Source organism: Triticum dicoccoides, chromosome 1B (assembly GCF_002162155.2).
Source record: "Triticum dicoccoides isolate Atlit2015 ecotype Zavitan chromosome 1B, WEW_v2.0, whole genome shotgun sequence".
In the NCBI taxonomy this organism is placed as follows: domain Eukaryota; kingdom Viridiplantae; phylum Streptophyta; class Magnoliopsida; order Poales; family Poaceae; genus Triticum; species Triticum dicoccoides.
The window spans coordinates 553206121-553226824 of record NC_041381.1 but is presented as its reverse complement, the minus strand read 5'-3'; the positions used below and the strand labels follow the sequence as shown (position 1 = coordinate 553226824).

At 45.6% G+C, this 20704-nt stretch overlaps 1 protein-coding gene across 1 annotated transcript; it reads left to right on the top strand.

The window, feature by feature from the left end:
* The first annotated feature begins 531 nt into the window (after window positions 1–531).
* Window positions 532–16223, top strand: LOC119350597. The gene is made up of 6 exons (XM_037618346.1): window positions 532–645; window positions 2960–3133; window positions 5704–5945; window positions 12476–12631; window positions 13063–13152; window positions 15678–16223. Exons 1-6 carry the CDS (start codon window positions 532–534, stop codon window positions 16081–16083), a joined length of 1182 nt encoding a protein of 393 aa, XP_037474243.1. The 3' UTR covers window positions 16084–16223.
* Window positions 16224–20704: the final 4481 nt, after the last annotated feature.

Below are 20704 nucleotides of genomic sequence, written 5' to 3'. Positions count from 1 at the left end.
CGCTGCTGCCCCCTTCCCGATCTAGAGTCCTCCTCCGCCGCCCCTCCCTTCCACCACCTAGTCGCCCCCTCAGCAGATCAAGCGAGCCGCCCAACCTCACCGGCCTCCTCCTTCTCTTCTGGTCAGATCCGACGGGCACATCTTCCTGCAGCCACGAGCGACCACCCCGGCCTCCACTCCACCGTCGGCATCCTTTCCCCTCCCTCTCCGTAGATCCTTTTGAGCAGCCACCTCGAGGGTGTCGCCGCCACCAGCAGGAGGGGGAGGGCGCCACCACCAGCGGGAGGGGGAGGGCGCTACCATCAGCCGCGGCGGAGAGGTGGAGCCCCGGCACCCCCGACGGCTTCGCCGTCCCTAGGAGCCACTTCACCCCACGCCTGAGCGCCAGCTGCTGCTCCTATTGCGTCACCGCGCGGGTGAGCAGCGGCGGATTCCCCGTACGTGAGGGCGAAGCAGGCGCAGGTAACACGACCGACCACCACCGCTACCATCAGGCGCGATCCCTTTCGCTTATCTGCTAAGGATGGATGGATGGATGGATGCAGGTTCGTGTGGGACGAGGGAAAGTACCCCGTCAACACCCCGCTCAAGGAGACCATCGCCAGCATCCAGTCCCAGGTAGCCAAGATCGAGGATGACATGAAGGTAACTAACTCTGCTTCTCTCTCTATTCATTAGCCCACTTCTTCTTCATACTGACCAAATCACGCATGGATGCCAGTGAGATTTTGGAACATTGGCAGCAACTTAACACTGCATTAGCTAGGCTAGTTGGGTACTGTATTTTGGACAATGTTGATCTTGCCTGCCAAGTGCAGTCTTAGTTTTATACATACCTTCATTTTATTTTATGCTCATAGATGCAAATAAGTGTTTTGGTTGGATGTTACATTTACAGAAGGACTGAATATGCCCTTTTGTCTAGTACACCCGACACCACCCGAGGATCAAATTCACTGTTAGAAAGTTAGAAATTGATATTACAGGTTCCTTATAGTGCAAACCAAAGCAGCTACTCCAACAACCATCAAATGAAACCATGTTTTTTTAAAATTAAAGGGTCTGATTGATATTGGTCCTTCTTTTGACAGATATAATATGTATACTCTATTCTCTTACAACTAATAACATTTTTAAACTTCTTTTGGTCGTGCTTTCGCTTTCACTACAGACCAGATCAGTGGTGAACGAAAGAAACAAGTGCACAACTAGTATCAGTGGGCTTGTATTTTTCTTGTGTAGCTGCTCTGCACTTGTTGTACAACAAGTTGATCACTATCTACCCTGCTGGGAATTTTCACTTCATATAAAATTTTGAGAGGCAAATGCTGGCTAGGAACTCAACTCTGCTTCTTGTTGTTGGAGTTTCAGGCTTGTTGCATAATTCATAGCTTCAAGTGTACTCTGGCTTCTAGCCACAGTGCACTACAAATTATTATAGAATTACAAAGTGTACACAACATTGCACCTTACACATTCTTCTCTTGTGAAATCAAATGCCATGACTGGGCATTCTTTTATCAACTTGCTGTACATTTGCTCTGCTTTAGGCTACTGTATAACTTGTGCCTTTTAACTTGATGTACATAGCATGCAATTTTTTACTGTATCACATTCACACATGATACTCTTAATATAGAGTTGTTTTCCGAGCTAGTTCTGTTTACTCTTAATATAGGTCTATTTGTCACCAATACTTGCCTCCTATGCTATAGTAGACCTTGTTCATATTTATTAGCTAAGTTTGCTTGTCCTTGGTATCTATATGCATGCCATTTGTGTTTCAGGCTTTCTCTAAAATGAAATAATAGGCCTATTAGTCACCAATACTTGAGTTAATCTAACTCCTTACCTGCTATGCTATAGTAGGCCTTGTTCATATTATTAGCGAAGTTTGCTTGTCCACAGTGATCCATATACATGCCATTTGTGTTTAACGTTCTCTGAAATGAAATAATAAGATTCACACTCCATGGACCAGGACGACCACCGGGACCTCCACGGCGATGATGAAGCCTGCACATGGTCGAGCTCGATGGAACAACAGTGCCTCAGTGTGGTGCAGCCGAGTTGGGCCACTCCGGTGCATCAGGAACTCTGCATGCTGCTGTCCTTTGTCTCATCATCTTAACTTCTGTTGTCCTTTGTCTCATCATCTTAACTACTACAGTAGTAGGAGTATTTTATATGCTGTTCATTTCTTGGCCGCCCAGCATGTTTGCTAATCATCCATCTGCCTCATGTTATATGATCCCTACCTAGTAACTTCATTGTATGCAGACTTGTGGTGTTGGTTCAATTTAGTCAAATTAATATATATACTACTATGCCACAACTACTACTACTGTCTCCATTTAATCCTGATTAGTAGCTTCATCCATAAGTGGCAAACAAAAAATGTCGATTTTCATCTTATCTCTGTGACAACCAATGGAGTTGAATTGCAGCATGCATGTCAAAGTTGGGTTCAATTCTTGGGCAATATATGGTAGTTTCCATTCTTCACGCCCAAGATCAGTATGCTGCAGCTCTCCCTCCTCACTCCATACATCTAGGTACTAGTTACCCAACGAGCAGCCCTGCACCTCGCTGGATCTCGCCCAAACCCCGCTCATCTTGCTGCTTGTGGCAGGGAATACTCTCTGTTGAGTATTTTGAGGAATGAATATCTGTTAAATATGGAGTTAGGATCATCTAATAAAATTTCTACTATATATAATATATATGCATGAAACTGAGATTGCTAGCATCATTTACACAAGATACACCCTTTGAATTGAATTGATTGGTTCAGTTTCGTATATTCTTCACCCAGCCTTCTATCATGCTTATAACTAGTGCTCTGCTCATGTTGTTAGATAGGATTTTCACTTCCTGCCATCCCAACCTTCTATCATGCTTACAAGATTTTTCTTTGCACGGCAGTAGCACCAGACCTTGCTGCTGTTGGGAACGGAAGGGAGCTGTTCCATGCATTGAATCTGGGGAGAAAATCACCTTCGACATGTACACCATCACCTTGGGCATGCTTGTGCCGCTGCTGCTCGGCCTCAACATGTCCTGGAGTGCCATTAGTGCCACCCTCACGCTCATCTTCCTCGACTTCAAGGACGCTCGCCCCTGCCTCGAGAAGGTAATTGTGTGTCCATCCGTCTGTAGTTAACTAAGTTGTGCCCCATTGATGTCCTACTAATGTTAATTGTTACTACCATGGTGCTGATGCTGTTCAGAATATGATATGTGCCTTAATTCTAAGTTCTGGTCTCTCTTAAGAGACATTTCTAGCTTTTCTGACTCAAAGTTGTTAACTTGGTACTGCATGAGTTTTACTACTGCTAACGCAGAGAGTATTTACTACTGCGAACACAGAGACTTTGTATGCATGCTACCTGATGAGTGCTTTCTTTGTAATATTTCACCTTCGTATGCATAGGTTTATTCGGTTTGAATTCTGCATGACATGAAATAGATATTTACAGTGTTTTTCTCAACTTGTTTTCACTGTCACTTGATATATACTTGCTTGTACTTGAAGTTGTGGGTTAATGTTGGTGGTTTTGTTCTACTTGGATGCATTGGTACCCATCATCGAGCGAACGGATGCAACAACGGCAAGAAGCTCATGGCTGTGTGCATCTAAACCACACCATGGACACCATCCACTTCCTCATAAATGCTAACTCAATCCAGATCATCGTCGACACTATCATCCACAGGTATCTTCCTTGGTTCCCTTTATTCTCTCCTGCCTTTGTGAAGTTTAGTATGCGTGTGCTGACGAGTATTGTTAGATCTTGCCAGTTGAATGTATGGTCGTGATAGTAGAATGGTATTTTGTTTTAGGCGCAATGTGTTGTAGTGCAGTTTTTTTGCACAACCTGCATGTGTGCCATGCATATTCATATTGTTTCTCTGTTTCTTATATGAACTACTATCTCATTTTAACTAGCTCGACAACAAAAAGCATGGTACTAGCTGAATGTTGACTGGTCTGTTCTTGAATGGTCTGTTCATAATATATTTGCCCCAGTTTTTCTCATTCTTTTCTGATTCATGTAACAGGATGACAGAGGAAGCCATGTTGCTGTTTTGTTTGGTCTCAGCCCTGACTATCGCCGTCGAGCGAGTCCGGCGTGTTGTTCATCTGACTATGGTTCTAGCCCTGACTACCGAAGTTTTTGTCCTGTTGAAGTTGCATAGAAATATGAGAGAGTCCAGCGAGTCCAGGAGCTTGTGAAGTAGTACTATATTACACTTGTAGAGCTTGTAAAGTATTGTATTATGTGATCTGGTTGCTCTTGTTTAAGTATTATGTGTGTTTTTTGTCTCTGCGAATCTGAATACTGCTTGAAATATGAAGAATATGAGTCCGATAGATGGGACCCACTTACCTGACAAATTGAAACCTGTTACCAGAACCTGACAACTGGGACCCATCTGACTAGTGGACCCATTTAATAAAAAAGAAATGAAATTGTTTAGCCAAAATGGTCGCGGCCCAACAATAAAAAAGGCTGCCATATTGGGCTTGGCCCATGATCCTGACCAAAAATTGATGAAAAAAAAACACAAATAGGCTGAATTGTTGGGCTCGGCCCATGTAGAAAATCGAATTGGACCGGGCTGAATCTTGTGCCACATCAGCTTGCCACGCTGGATGCCTACATGGCCTGGGGGAGGTTGCTAGTGACCAAAACGCCACAGTAGGAATATTTTGGTCGTAAATGTCTTTGACCATTCCAGAAGAAAGGTCGCTATAGTCAGTTTATGACGCCCAGCTTTTGACCTTCTGTTTTTGGTCACAAAAAGGTCATAAATGGAAATTTGTGACCGTTCAGTAACCAATAGTGGTGGTCATAAGTTGACATATTTCTTGTAGTGAATGTCCCACTCGGTCCATGACACATATTGCATACATCAATGTCCCACTCGGTCCATGACACATCATGACCAAACCAATGCACATACATCCAGAGAGACTCTCGAAACGTCCCAAAATGTCCGGACCAAATTGTCCGAACGCAATTTTGATCCAACGACTCCGTGTGTTCGTTTTCTCACAAATCAGAAGCAAACCAGGGGAGGGCTTTGTGGGAGTCCGGACCTCCATCACATAGGACTCTAACATCCCAGCCCATCCAAAACCACACCCGGACCCCGTGACTCCATCCCTTACCCTTTCTCCGCATCTGCTTCCTCACTAGCTAACTCCATGTTGTACCACCTCGGCCGCCGCCAAGACCTTGCCGGACCACTACGACCTCCGCCTCTTCACCCGGTCACCACGCTGCTTTGCCTATCTCGTCGTTCCACAACCCACACCTCTCGTTCGTCCACCCCACATGAACCATTCACCCATGTGGATGCCATCCGTCGGGGTCACCATGCCCGACAAGTGTTTGGTGAAATGCCCTTTCTAAAATTTTGACAATATTTCTCCCTTCTTTGAAGCAATGGATTCGTAGATGAAGTGAGTACTACATTGAGTCATCCGACGAGGAGGATTATGCGGATGAAACAACGATGATGCGAACGGTCCTTGTAGTTACAGAGCATGCAAAAGAGCATGTTCTCAATATCAAGGGATCGATCAAGGGCGACTTAGTGCTGAATCGGAACAGGGCACGGAGGCATTTTACGCTAATGGACGATTACTTCGCTCTCGATGCCCTATTTGCGGACAATTTTCACCGTCCCTTTCAGATGCGGAAAAATGTATTCAACCGCCTCTACAATGGTGCTCGGGCCTACGATGACTACTTCATCTTCAAGAAGAATGATAGGAAGAATTGGATCTCTGGTTACCAGAAGTGCATGGCTGTGTTGCAGATGCTTCCCTATGGCATGGTCATAGATTCGTGGGACGAGTACCTCCGGATGTTTGAGAGCACATTCCAAGACGCCATGGTCAGATTTGCTACTGCGGTGGTCGAGATATTTGGACCGTAGTACTTGAGAGAACCGACTGATGGCACACTCTGGAATCTCTTAATTGAATGCATTGGAGATGGAAGAACTGCCCAAAAACTCTATAAGGGCAATATTAAGGTCATGTTAAGAAGCCCACCATCATTCTTGAAGCAGTTGCTTCACAGGACCTCGGGATTTGGCATGCTTTCTTTGGCATGGTTGGGTCTCACAATGACACCAGTGTGCTGCAACAGCCTCCGTTGTTTGCTAGGTTGGCTAGAGGACAAGCTCTCCGTGCAACTATATTGTCAATGGACACAACTACAACATGTGGACTACTTTCTGGTTGATGGTATGTATCCTCCGTATGCGATCTTCGTCAAGACCATCTCTGAGTCAGTTGGTAAGAAAAGATAACACTTTGCCAAAGAAAAAGAGCTAGAAAGGATGTGGAGAGGGCATTTAGAGGGCTCCAAGCCCGTTTTGCAGTTGTTCGTGGACCTGCTAAACAATGTGATCCAGAACATGAGTGCTCCTATCCAACTTCAAACCAGAATCCAACCACGTTTGATGAATGTGTCCAAATGCATCAGCAAATTCGGTATCAAGCAACTTATGAGCAGTTTGAGGGAGATTGGATTGAACATATGTGGGCACTTAGGGACAATTAGCACATATGTGCGAGTTGAGTTCAAGTTTGAACTATTTAATTTTAATGTTCTAACTCCTCGAAGATTTGGTATGCTATTATTTTGAGTGTTGTGGATTTGAGAAAAATAAATAAGGGCAGACATTTAGGGGACATAATTAGATGAGTGGCTCCCGTATCCGTGTCTGCGGAAGAGTTCCGGCCAGTCCACAAACAAATAATGTCCACTTTGAGGATCCACATTGGAGATACTCATATACTATCATATAATGACTACACCATTAATCAGTATCTGTGGCAGTAAACCAAGAGAGTATTCTAGCCAAACATTGTAACTACAAATTGAGCAAGGAGGGAATTCAAATGTGTCAAGGATGGCGTTGATTGCAATGTGGCCTTAGAGCAACTCTACCAGAGTCATCATATTGGTTTGATCTCCATATTAATAGTTAATATGGCGACTTGATCTAAAATGTCACTCTAATAGAGTCGCCATAATTTATGGAGGGCGTTCTATACACAGCCCGCGAGCCTCCATATTTGAAGGTTGTGGTCGTTGGTCTAGAGTGTGCACCATCCGCAAACCACTCATGTGGGAGAGAAGTTTCACCTCCCTCTTCGCCTCGATCATTGGCCCATGGCAATTTTAGCGCCACATTTTCCCGCCGCTCGCCATGTTTTTCCTCCATCCACTGCCTGTAGCTATAAAAAGCCGCATAATCTTCACTTCCCTTCTCGTCGCTCACAACCTCCACTTCCCTTCTAGCCGCCCACTACCTCCACTATCACCGTCGGTGAACTGGGTGCTGTTATTGGAGGAGGAGCGGGATCAACGACGGAGAAGTGCTGATAAAATTTATACCAGGCATAAGGATATCCGCAAGGATCATCGCACATGTCCCCAAAATGCTCACCATAACTTTTCCATTAGGTGGAAAGAAAACGGCGACTCGACGACGATTGTGTGGTGCATGCATGAGTGTTTTGACGTCGATGTTGTGAGAACCAGGGAATGCATGGGGATACATGGATCCTTAGCTTCTTACGGTTTCAAGCATCACCATCAGAATCAAGTCGTCGCCATCAGAATCGTCACAGCTGAAATCGCCAGCCAAATTGGTACCTTATCGTAAGGCCTGTTTGGATTGCGCCCATGCCTGCCCGACCAAAACGGGGGCGAGCCAAAATATTGGCGAAGGAATTCGCCGCCGGAAAACTCGCCAGCGTGCGTATGCAGAAGCTCAACGGGTGACCAAATAATTGGCTGTGAGCCAAAACTTTGGCTGCAATCCAAACGGACGCCAAGCACACCAGTCAACGCCAAGAATTTGGCATGGCAGCCGTGGGCTACCATCCAAACAGGCCCGTAATCTTCCTTACCCTCACAGTAGTGCTCGTGGTTGTCCAAGCCCTCATCACCATGCTCGAGTTTAACTGAATATTGTTGGTTTAATTGAATATAGATGTATTGGATATCGGAAGAGAAAAAGAATGTGTCACTGACAAATCGATCGCAAGATATGTAAACAGCCATTAGGACGATTTCTTGTTTACATTTTGTATCAACAGCGTCCATATTCCCTTACAGTAGTGCTCGTGGTTGTCCAAGCCCTCATCACCATGCTCGAGTTTAACTGAATATTGTTGGTTTAATTGAATATAGATGTATTGGATATCGGAAGAGAAAAAGAATGTGTCACTGACAAATCGATCGCAAGATATGTAAACAGCCATTAGGACGATTTCTTGTTTACATTTTGTATCAACAGCCTCCATATTCAGACAAAGTGCCCTTCATATACGACACGAAGGTGTCATACAGTGTGCGCTTCATATACGATATGGAGGCTGTTTTTTTAAGTACGCCATACGGCAACTCCCAGTGGGAAACCATGTGATGGGTGCGCCTTGCGGTACGTCCACGACGACCCAATCACAGTCTCACAACACAAGATCGCATCGTATGCATGGTTCCCCGTGACGAGCTGCTGCAAAGCACCCACCAGGCGCCAGTTAACTAGAGCAGTGCTACACAGACGATACCTTTGTGCACGATTTGTGGACGATGGCAACAACATCCGTTGGATAGTTTAGTTTAACAAATCTGCACTGTTCAAGAAAGCCATCGTCCAAATATCGTGCATGCAGAGTCGTCCGTAGGGTCGTCCGTAATACCCTACGGACGACTCTGCATGCACGATATTTGAACGATGGCTTTCTTGAACAGTGCAGATTTGTTAAACTAAACTATCCAACGGATGTTGTTGCCATCGTCCACAAATCGTGCACAAAGGTATCGTCTGTGTAGCACTGCTCTAGTTAACTATAGATTTGCCTCCAAGAGCCAACTGACCAACACAATTATTTGTCCCTTTCTCAAGACACGGCCGGTGATCGCCGATGGGCCATCATGTATGCATTCTTTATGCGAGTGCAGATGGGCCATCATGTATACATTCTTTATGCGAGTGCAGACGTAACAGTTGGGGCGTCACGGTGCTGACGTACGGGGCCCGACGCTTGCATGGACACAGCGGTGGACAGCAACCTGACCATGCATGCGATGCGAGGCGAAGCTCCTTGAAGCCGCTGATGGCCTAGTGGGCCGGGGAGAACGTGGGTGGCAGACCACGCCCTGATTAGCGGCTAATTAATTACCCCCATTTGACTAATGCAGACCGGGTGAACGGGCTGCTCACTGCATGCGCTGGACTGCGAATTATCACGTGGGCGGCGAACTGAGCTCCAAGACACTAGTAGAACCCGGTGATTGATTGTAACAACCATCAAACTAATCTTGTGTTGGCCATTTAAACCTGGGAATGGTTTGGATTGGAACTGCAATTTCAATTTGGTTTCTCTACCAGACCGTCTTTGGATGGGTTTAAATGGGCTGAGCCCCTAATATAATCTGGTGTGGTTTGGGCTTTAGGTATTATGGATTAGTCTGGTTCAATTTGGACATGTACAAATCGGTCTCAAACAGTTTCAACTCGTAGATGGAAACTGGTCTCTCGACCAAAACGCCTCCAGCCTCGACGGGCCATGTGGTTAGGGCCTCCGGCCCATCGGCCGTCGTCTCTCCTCCAGCTTTCGGGCCCTTGAAGCTGCTCGATTTAGGCCTTGTACAATGCTAGGTGCTTAGAGAGGGGCTTAGAAAAATAAACCGGGTTTTTCTAAAGCACCAGTGCTTATTTCTACCCGAGAGACGCCTAATTAAGCGTCTGTCCTGCACAAATAAGCACCGGTGCTTAAGAAAAGCCTGGTTTATTTCGCCAAGCACCTCTCCCAAGCACCTTGCATTGTACAAGGCCTTAAGTTGCCTCCAACGTCCTAGGCTTGAGTCGTCGTCGCCGCCATCCAGCTGGAGTCCGTCTCCGCCGCCGCCGTTGGTTTGACTTTCGAGTCAACGGAGGGTTTTCATCTCGTCGTCGATGTTCAGAGTTTCGCCTACAGGTTCTACCTCCCCGGTGTTCCGCCTACAGGTTCTACCTAGATGCAATTCAGGCAGTCCGCACATGTACTAGCCCACGGTTTCAATCTGTGGATTCAGTCCAAAAACGGAACCAGTTTTGGATTGGGTTGGGTGAAAAACAAGTACAGATTGGTTTGGTTTGGATTCTAGCAGAATTTTGTTGGATCGAGTTGGTTTGGATGCTGCCGATCTGGAATTCTTATGTTACTAGGGGCCTCTTACCTGTGTGCAGTATACAACAAGGGACCCCTCAAACACACCGTGACAGAGCCAGATTACCTCAGCCCCTGGATGTCACACAGGCCACATCACGCCGACGATTCTTCCACCGGTCACCAAATAATCACGTGAAGCGAAAGCCACAACCACTATTTTTTGTCTGGGTAGATCACACATGCAATAGGACTTGACCAACAATTCAAAAATTAGTCATGAAAATGACAATTACTATGTACTACTACATCCACTGATGTTCAATATCACAGATTCACAGTCACCCCCGTCGCTAGTGCATGTATTGTTTTTTTTTTTGTGCATCAATGAAATGGATATTATTTTGCTTCGATTGTGACCATCCCAGTTGAACCTTTTTTTTCCCAGTGTCACAATTATGTGTCCAAAATGTGAAAGTGTTAGGACAAACCAAGGGCCAATTAAACTAGCTAGCCAGGGAGATAAAGTCATTATCCTGACCTTATCAAAAACTAACAGTTAAGTAATGTCTGTGTTTTATTAACGTGACGTCCAGATGTTATTGAGCCAATTGATATTCTCTACGGTCGACCTCTGAATCTAGTGCTAGATCCACCAAATTGAAATATACTTTTAGAAAAAAGCATCCTTACACCCGCCCTGAAGATTTCTAATGACTTTATTTGAAGGCTTGATTCTATTTCTACGGAGAAGCCCTTATAATTTGAAGACCTTTTTAACTGCGGGATCTACTGTTCTCACAAAAAAAACTATGGGATTTCCTAGATACGATAATAGAATAAAACACTTGATTTGAATGTTATATACTCTTCAACCCTATAGGATTAACAACAAAGAGTGTGTTTGACACACCGCAAGCAGGCTAAAGTACTTATACCTAGAAATTTGGGTGGATAAGAAAAACTCTCGAGAATATATAGTGCAAAATAATCCTTAGGTAAACTCCTAAAGATTCCGATCCCGCAAACAAAAAAACCACATATGAAAAGCCCTAAGGATTTAAATCATCCCAAAATTATGTGAATTTTCTTTGAGACAAATAAATTCATATGTTTTTGGCCCAGAAAACACTTTGATTCCTTATTTAAAAACAACGAATAATAATATATACAATGTTTGTTTACACAGTGTTCAAGTTATTTTGTACATACCACATACAGATTTGGCTTCACTAGGGACTATTTTGGTCATGTGGCGTATGTGTGTAGGAGTGGTCGATAGAAGAAACTCACTCTAACCAATTAAGAAAAATAGAGTTAGCAACTTTAATACTTATTTGCAGTCTCACATCGTTTCAGTGGGTGCAAAATCTAGTTGGACTAACGACGGCCAGTCAAAGTTGGTTGATCATAATGCTAGTGGAAGGAGGCCTATGTTGTGGTGACCGATGTGTAAGGGGACATTTGATGAGTTTTGTCCCACATAGGCTATGGATGGTGCAAATCACGAGTTACAAGGGTTACTATCAGGTTAGTCTTTTAGGGAACACATGGAACAGTACTTCACACAATGTTGTTTTGCTCCGTGGTTGGGCTTGGCGGGCCGAAACACTGTTATAATGGCCCTGTGGTGTATGTGAGCCATAGATTTTGGTTAATGAGTACGGGATCGCATAACTGTATTGGCACTGTATATTTCTTTCATATCCTATAATAATTTAGAAACATCACAATTGTGCAGTATTCCAGCCCTCCAAAGCCACTTGCGTTTTTGGCCTTTGTATGTCCTCCCAATCTCCCACCTCGGCTTCCTCCGATGACCATCGAGCGGTATATGTCGCTACTCCGGTAACAAATAAACTATATGATCATACATAATCGATCATAGGTAGGTATTGACGTATTGTACACCAAAGGGGTCATAAACCACACTTTTTTCTTCAAAAAGGAAGAATCCCCGTGGCCTCTTCATCAAGCGATGCACACAACCATCATAAACCACACATAAACTTTGTTGATCTTGTTTTATTATATAGTCTTTTCCTTTGGTCATTGTCTTCCATGAGTCATATTCACAACACAATTAGCCTCAAATCCAAATAACCCACACATACGGTCAGTCATACATCGCACACATGCATGCGCTTATACACTTGCAAGACTGGATAGATAAACAATTCCCTTTTGCACCTAAACACGCTATAGAGACTCTTTCAGTCGACAGGCATTTGCATTATCAGCGTTGAATAATTAAACCCATACGGACACATAGCCATAACACCTCCCCAGCCAGCATTATCAGTACTACTGCTCCTCCTCCTCCTCCGACGCCGGCCATGCTTCCGGCGCCTCCGGTGGTGGCGGGGTGCGAAACGGCGTAGTCGCACGCACCAGGAACAGGAAGGCGAAGCATCGGCGAGGCACCTATGGCGAGGAGCTCCCAATGTGAGTACCTACTGTGCTTGAGTAGACTCCGTGCGATGTTTGCTACAGCAAATAGTACTGTTGGTTAGTACTGTGGCATGCGTATCTGTGGGGATCTGTGCTTGCGAAGGATTGGTATTATCAGATCTATGGTGTATTTTTGCTTTTGCTGTGAGGATGAACTAGTCATTCATATCCCTAAAAAATAACTAATCACTGTCATCCCATGGCACAGTTAACAGCCATCTAATCTAGTTCCTTTAGATTCTTGATAACGAAGTTGTTGCTTTTTTGCTAGATCTTGTTTATCCCAGTTGGTGGGGCATCATACATGCAGTAGCATATTGTTGTTTCTCTGCGTACCACTGATCTATATTTTCTGGTTAGCCAGGAAAGTATATATATGTGCAGTAAAGCTTATTTATTTTTATTTCTCCCATCTTGTTATATAGCAAGGAGATACTAACCGAGGCACCAGAAAATGATCGATTCCACTGGAGGAAATATGGGGAGAAGAAGATCCTCCATGCTGATTTTCCAAGGTATGCCCCGTTGTCTTATTCATTTCTATACATGTGGCATTAGCTTATGGATATGTACCTTGCATTTCCTACTGTGGATCAATAACGAAAGCTAGTAATCAGTTTCGGTAAGTAGTAACTAGTACACCTCTATTCAATTCCTTTGTACCTGGCATATATCTGTGTATCCTTAGATGCAGAGGCCCGGGAGAGTTATCTCTTTACCGAAAAAGGCTTTCGCCCAGCTTTATATTATAAAGCACAAGTCCAAGCCAACATACCACAAAAGTTCAACTACAAACACACACACAGAGTTCAAATCCACACACGCCCGAAAGGACAGGGTTAATGCTGAGGGCACAGCTCAACAAGCCATGAGAGTTATCTCTTTCATTGTGTAGTTTGTTTATTTTATCTAATTAAACCCACAGGGACTCTAACTGCAGTAAAGCACTAGCTGGAGCTGTGTTGTGTTGTTAAAATGAAACCATCAAAGTACCTGAACTTTAAATTAAGCATTTGTGGCCTGGCATGGATCATGACCTCACATCAATTAGTTTCCCCAAATTATATAGTTAAATTATGTCCCATTTGGGGGACATTGAATATTATTAGCTACCTTCCGAAAGCTGACTTAATTTTCTAATAAGCTTTTGGTTAGTATAACAGTTAGGACCTCCACATCATACCTTTAATTAGACAGAAGTATGAGTATATGCGCTAGCACAAAAAAATGTACATAAAATGAGGCTTTATACTAGATATATTCCTCTCTTTTTTTTTTCAATCTGTGGAGGTTCGAAAACATTTTCCATAGATGCATATATTGTGCATCATCGATGACTCAACATGCTTTTGATGTCAAGCTATTGCAGAGGCCGGGTTTGTCTACCGGTGACTCGCCATCATTTACCTGCAGTTTCAAACAGCTATGCCAAAGAGTGGAACCATACTCAAACAGCTATAGCGTTGTTATTGCGGGTTATAGCCTCACTATTTTGCAACCTTATCAGACAATTGTACATGAATACGATTTAGTGGCATCCTGCTCAAACCACTATAGAGTGGCTATATAAAACTTTGAATTAATTTACGGCATTTCATCTATTGCGAGAAGTAATTTACGGCAATTCGCAGTGTGTTTTCCATGCAGTCCTAACTCCTGACTTCTAAGGGCATCTCCAGCCATCCCCCCAAGACGCCCCCCACGGCCGCTTTTTGGGCGCCGGCAGTAAAATATTCTTCCAGTCGCGCCCCCAAAGCCTCACTTTTCGCCGGATTTAGACAAAATTGACGCCGGCAGTCTCACCCGAAACCCAGCCCCACGGGGAGCAGCTGGGCGTGCCGGCGATTCCTTTTTCAACGCACAGGCCCACTGCCAGCCCCCCTCTCTCTCTCCTCTCTCCTCTCCTTTCTCTCTTTTCTCTCTCCTTTCACCACCTACCACAGCGCACATGGCCGGGGCGGGGCTCCGCTCGCGCCGCCTCCCCCTAGCTCCGGTGGCCCGAAGCCTGCGGGGTTCGGCCGCCTCGCTCACGACTCGCATCGGCCCCACGCACCGCTGCGCCCTCGGCCGGCTCCGCCTTGCCTGGCCGCCTCGCGGGCTCCCTCAGCCGGCCGCCTGCGGCGCCGCGCCCGGTCTCCCGCGCCACCCCACCGGCCTCTCGAGCTCCCTACCGGGTGGCCGCGCCTCCAGCCGCGTCCCCGCGCCCTCCCGCTGGCCTCCCGAGCCCCTGCCGAGGCCGGAGCAGGCAAGGCCGGGACGGGCGAGGCCGGGGCTGGCGAGGCCGGAGCAGGCAAGGCCGGGGCGGAGGAGGAGTGCGCATGGCCGGGCAGAGGTGGAGCGGCGCGGAGCGGCCGGAGGTGAGGCACGCCGACGCGGGCGGCTTCCGGATCTGGCCAGTCTTCACGTGCGGCGGCAGTTCTTGCTGTGGCCAGACGCGGCGTCTTCCCACGGTCCGCGGAGCTCTACGCGAGCGCACCCGCATCGCCTCCTCAATCACCGGCTACGAGGCCGCGTCCCTTACCATCCCACAGGGTTCGCCGTCCGTGCGCTGCGTTGGGCCGGCGTCCTGCTGCTGCTCCTAGGCCCCGGAGTGGATCCTGCAGCTGATCGGGGCCGAGCTCGAGGGTGTCTGGCGCGCGGGAGAGCCGGCACAAGGTGGAGTCCGGCGTGGCCGCGGTGGCCGCAGACGACGGGCGGTGCTCGGAGGTGGGCACTGCATGTGGGCGGGCACGCGGTGGACGCGGCCGTGGCAGCGGTGCTGTGCCTGGGCATGGTGCACCCGATGTTGAGCGGCCTCGGTCTGGCCAGCGTCCTACCGCTCGCCACGCGTCCGGTGGATGAGACATGGGTGGGAGCATGGCTGGGAACACTCTCCTCCCCAGTGTTAAAATATCCGCCGGTAGCCCCCCAGGCGGCGAGAAAAATGCCTCCTGGGGGCTCAACGGCTGGAGATGCCCTAACTCATGTTTGTTCCAACAAAATTAACCGAGAACATTAAAAATCTACGTGTTCACCCGCTTGGTAAATCAACCTTTTGCAGGTTATACTACAGATGCGGATACAGCGACGAGCACAAGTGCCTGGCGAAGAAGTACGTGCAGCAGCAAAACAGCAGCGACCCGCCCATGTTCTTGGTCACCCTCATCAACGACCACACATGCGATACTTTGTTCCCAGATGAAGACCAAGACCAACCACCCAGCAGCTCAAGCAGCGCTAATAACTCGCAGGTGCTCGACTTCTCCAAAGCGTCGCTCTCTTCGGCTGTTGGTGTCTCGAGGTTGAAGAAGGAGGAAGACGCGGACATGTCCGTGACCGTGCCCAGCTACAACTACACGTATGATGAGCTGTCTTCTTCCTCGCTGCCGTTCCTGTCGCCCAAGCAGTGGGAGATGGAAATGGAGGTCAAGTCACTTTTTCGTCGTCACTCTCGGGATGGTAACTAGCTAGTTAGCTCGTAAAACTCAGTGTTTTAGCTAGATCAACTTGTTGCATGCAAACATCTACCTGAACCTTAATAATTGCATGCATGTTGTGAGAGATAATTGTAATGATAGTAGTACAACATCACAAGTTACTAGAAAGTTTTTTGAGATGAACTACTATAACCTCGCAAAAACAGAAGAAGACTTGAGCTTATTTCCTCGCAAAAAAAAAAGACTTGAGCTTATTTATGCCTATGCAGTGCAACAGGCCTGCTGTCTCTGAAGCTTGCCCTTAATTGCTCCATATTCTCATGTAAGACCATCGCAAAAAAATAATAATTCTCATCTAAAACACATTTAGCTTCTAAGCTCGCGTTCGTCCATTCTGCAAGTATTTATGTTCTGTAACTAAATTACAGTAGGTAAATCACACCTGCTGTTTTCCATAAAACAATAATATTAACTAGCTCCTAGCTGGCCCAGCCCATTTGTTCCAAAGGAACACAAATGCATAGAAAGCGTTCTGTCAGAGATGCACAGTGTTAGCATGAATCATTTTTTCTAGGGTTTGAGAGTAGGAGGCAACTGCATTTCCCCTCGACCCGTCGACGCCGCTGCAGGTTCCCTTGCCCTCTGCCGACCACTATGGCAGTGTGATGGTGAGGGAACCCTGGATATGTGTGTTCGGATCATATTCTATTGGGGTTTTGAGTTTTTCGTTGTCGGTGAAGTTGGGTTAGCAACGGCGATGAGAATAATGATCCTTGGCTTTTGCCATGTCGATTCATGGTAGGAGTGTCGACGTGTATGATGTCAATCGTCGAGCATTCGGGTATGGCGTGATTAGCATTTTTCCACGACGGCGGCGTCCTACAGAGGGGGTGACGTTGCGGCATGGTTTTGTTCTCCACCAGATACAACTCTGCCAGGGAATTATGAAGTTTATGTTCCCATGGCTGGAGATGGAATTATTGTTTAGCCCTCCTCGTTGCTAGCTTCTTTGGGACGACAGTCTTCTCGAATCATGGTCACCAACGTCTGCTAGCCTGTATCAAATGACTTCCCGGTCACTGTTTCTACAGGCTCATGTGTTTCAACAAAGGTTACTTTGGTAAGACGGAGACCCGGATGCGGCAACGAGATATACTCATAGCGTGCCGTCGGTGAATGCATAAGGAAGATTGCAGTGACTTCTTCAAGGACTTACCTGTAGGTTCGTATTCTTGTCAGGAAGTTCTTGCAATTGTTTAACTTTATTTAATATATGAGCTTGGGCGTTGACCTAAAGAACAAAAAAGAGTGAATTCCGGTTTTTACCCCCTATTTTGCCATTTTGAACACTATTTACCCCATTTAGCAGGATTTCATCCGTTTTACCCCATTTAGCAAGAGTGTTACCACAATTTACCATGTTTTAATTTTTGTGTGTGTTCTGACCAGCTGGCATGGCACATCGAGGTTTTTTTCCTGCTTAGTTTCTTCTACTCAACTCGTTTCCGGTTTGAAGTATTCTCATGGGACGACTAATTATAGTATAAATTGTTACAGATATAATTTAAAATCATGTATGTTTTTTCTTCAGCTATCATATACAGCCTTAAGTATGCAGGGTTCTATGGATTAGATTAAAGTGGTGTAAATATACCACTTTACTAACTCTGATACACCTAAATATGAGAATATCTAGGTAGCAAATATGTTGACCGAACTCCGGAAGAGTGTTAATATGTGTACAAGTGATAGCATTTGTTGCTACTTAATAGCTGCAAAGGAATTTTGGATCTTTGTATCTTACGATGCATGCTGAAACATGTTTATTTACGTTATTAGAGTAGATTATGATTTAGTATGATTGCAGCCACTAATTCATTTTTATTTTTCTTGACAAAGTGGATGGCAACCAAGATGTGGATTGTTAGGCATATTTTACATGTCCGTGGATACAAGAATCTAGAGCTAGAGATGATTGAGAGGGATTTCATTAGTTATTTTGATATAAAGGAGAAGATCAAGAAATTGGGTTCCAAGCCTTGGGACAACGTTTATTATCAGAAGAAGGTGACCCATGGGAACTCCATGGTTGAGTTAACAGATGATGCAGGCATGATGAAACATGCTAGAGGAATTTGATGCTTACACTAGTAGAAAAACACCTAATAGTCCCGGTTCGTAAGGGCCTTTAGTCCCGGTTCATGAACCGGGACTAATGGGTCGTTACTAATACCTCCACCCATTAGTCCCGGTTCAAACACGAACCGGGACCAATGTTCCTCCACGTGGCCCTGTGCGCCGAGCCCAGTCAGGGGGCCTTTGGTCCCAGTTGGTGGCTCCAACCGGGACCAAAAGGCATCCACGCGTCAGCATTCTAGTGGCTTGGGTTTTTGTTATTTTTCTTGAAAGGAGGGGGGAGGGTTGGGGGTTTTGGGGGGTTAATTTAGGTGTTTCATATATTGTGTTAGCTAGCTAATTAATAGAGAGAAGTGTCCTCTCTTATGTCCGTGCTTGGTCTACGCTACGTACTATATATACATAAGTGATCGAGAGAACCATTCAGTACAGAAGTTCGTCATGCATACCGAGAGAAGTGATCGATCGACCTCTCCTCCGAGAGATTGGTCGAAAAACAAGTTTTCGTATATCATGTATCTGACGCTACTGGCTACATACATGTACAATATGTATAAGATCTCTTAATTACAATCCCCTAGCAATTGAAATCAATTTCCACATGGTATTCTCCAGCTTTATTGATGACGTGGTCAAGAAAGAATCCCGCCAATTCCTCTTGAATTGCTTTCATGCGATCTGGTTCTAGGAGTTCGTTCCGCATCTGCCACGTCTAATTTGAAGAAGGGGGTTAATTAATACATATATATATGAATGAAACTCAACAGAAATGATGGTATAATAAAATGAAATTGTGAATATTATTGCTTACGCACTTCATATTGTCTTTTAGAGTAGCCCCGCTTGTTTTTCAAAGTCGCGTTGTGGATGAACTCGCACACGTAGTATCCACAGAAATCATTCCCTTCTTCCTGCCACAAGCACTTTACGAGAAATAGAGGTCAATCAAACTGATAATGAAGCATTATAAATGGCATTGATGAAAGTATAGCTATAGAATCAACGGGAGATGCACGCAACTAGCTAGCCAGTAGTACTTACTTTCGGGTATGTATATCACAGCTCCTTCGGCAGTCCCGGAGCTTGTGCGGTGAACTGTTTCCAAACCCTGCAAGACAAAGAAAATAATTATCATTACTTGAGATATCAGGAAATGAACGAAAAGTTGCCGATATGGTGTGATAATGATCGATTGAACTTACTTGCTGAGCATTTCAGTCATGTCCGCATAGGATTTGGGATCTTTCCGTCTCGAGTCTAAGACGGTTACTAGTCCACGCTCAAGCTTAATCTCCAGAAGAATATAGTGGTACCTGCGCACGCATGCATAACTCGTCAATTACATTACTATAACCTCGCTCGAGTAATAAGGAAAACCGAATATGCACACGACAGTAACACTCACTTGCCGTTGTAAGGAAAGAGTATGGTATCTTTGTTTTGATTTTTGATCAACGATTGTAGCATGTTGTCCTCGGCCTCTTTGATGTCCTTTTTAACCAGAAATTCATCTATGATATTTGTGTTAATGAACCCAATATCATAAATTTCTTGTTTTTTGCACTCGACGATCTTCAATCTGCATAATATATTGAGGATAATTAATTATAAATACATGAAATGAAAGAGCCGAGCTATATATAGAGACTTAATGACAGAAATAGTACTTACAGATAGTAGCAAAAGACCATTAGTTTATCGAGGGCCTTTTGATTGAAGAACGCGAAGAACTCATCAAATGGAACAGTCAACAGATCATTTGCAACAAGGTCGTGCTCCTCTTTAATATTCAGATACAAAGCATTCGTACCCTCAGACTCTCTGCAGGTTTCCATGTACCAATTATGGAATCTTGGATCATTGTTGTCAGAGATTTTTCATCTTTGACGAGAGGCTTCCCGTACTCGTATCTGTGTTCGTCCACCTCCAAGAAATCAGGAAGTGCATCGTCAGGCAAGTAATCATCAAGATTGCCATAACCGGCCACCGTCCCCGGAGCATTAGACACATTGAGCGGGGGGCACGATTGCTGTGCTTGTTCGCCGAGCTGGGCAATTTTTTCCCCTTTGCTCGTTATTTTGACCTTTTAGCACTGACAATAGTTCCCGACCGCTAGGCTTGGAGATACGTCTGTTCAGTAATGCGCTCATAGTTGGTTCTCGACGGAGACTTTGGTGGTTTCCTCAGGGCATCGATAGTGCGCTTTGCTTTCACCGGATCTACCTTCTCCTCCGGAGGTGGATGTCTCTTTGCTTTCACCCCTTCAAAGAACTCCTTCACATGGGTCTGCACAATCGTATCGTTTTCCTCCTCGGTCCTCTTGTACGGTAACTTCTCTAGAGGCTTGAGTGGTGGACCGTATCTGTATTGCCTCCCGCCTCTGGTTGTGCTGCTAGACGCCGGAGCAGACGGAGCGGCTGCGGCGTCTGTCTTCTTTCGTGCTTGCTTACGAGGCGGAGGAGAAGGAGTACGACGCACCGGAGCAGCCGGGACGGCGGCGGGTCTCTTCCGCCTT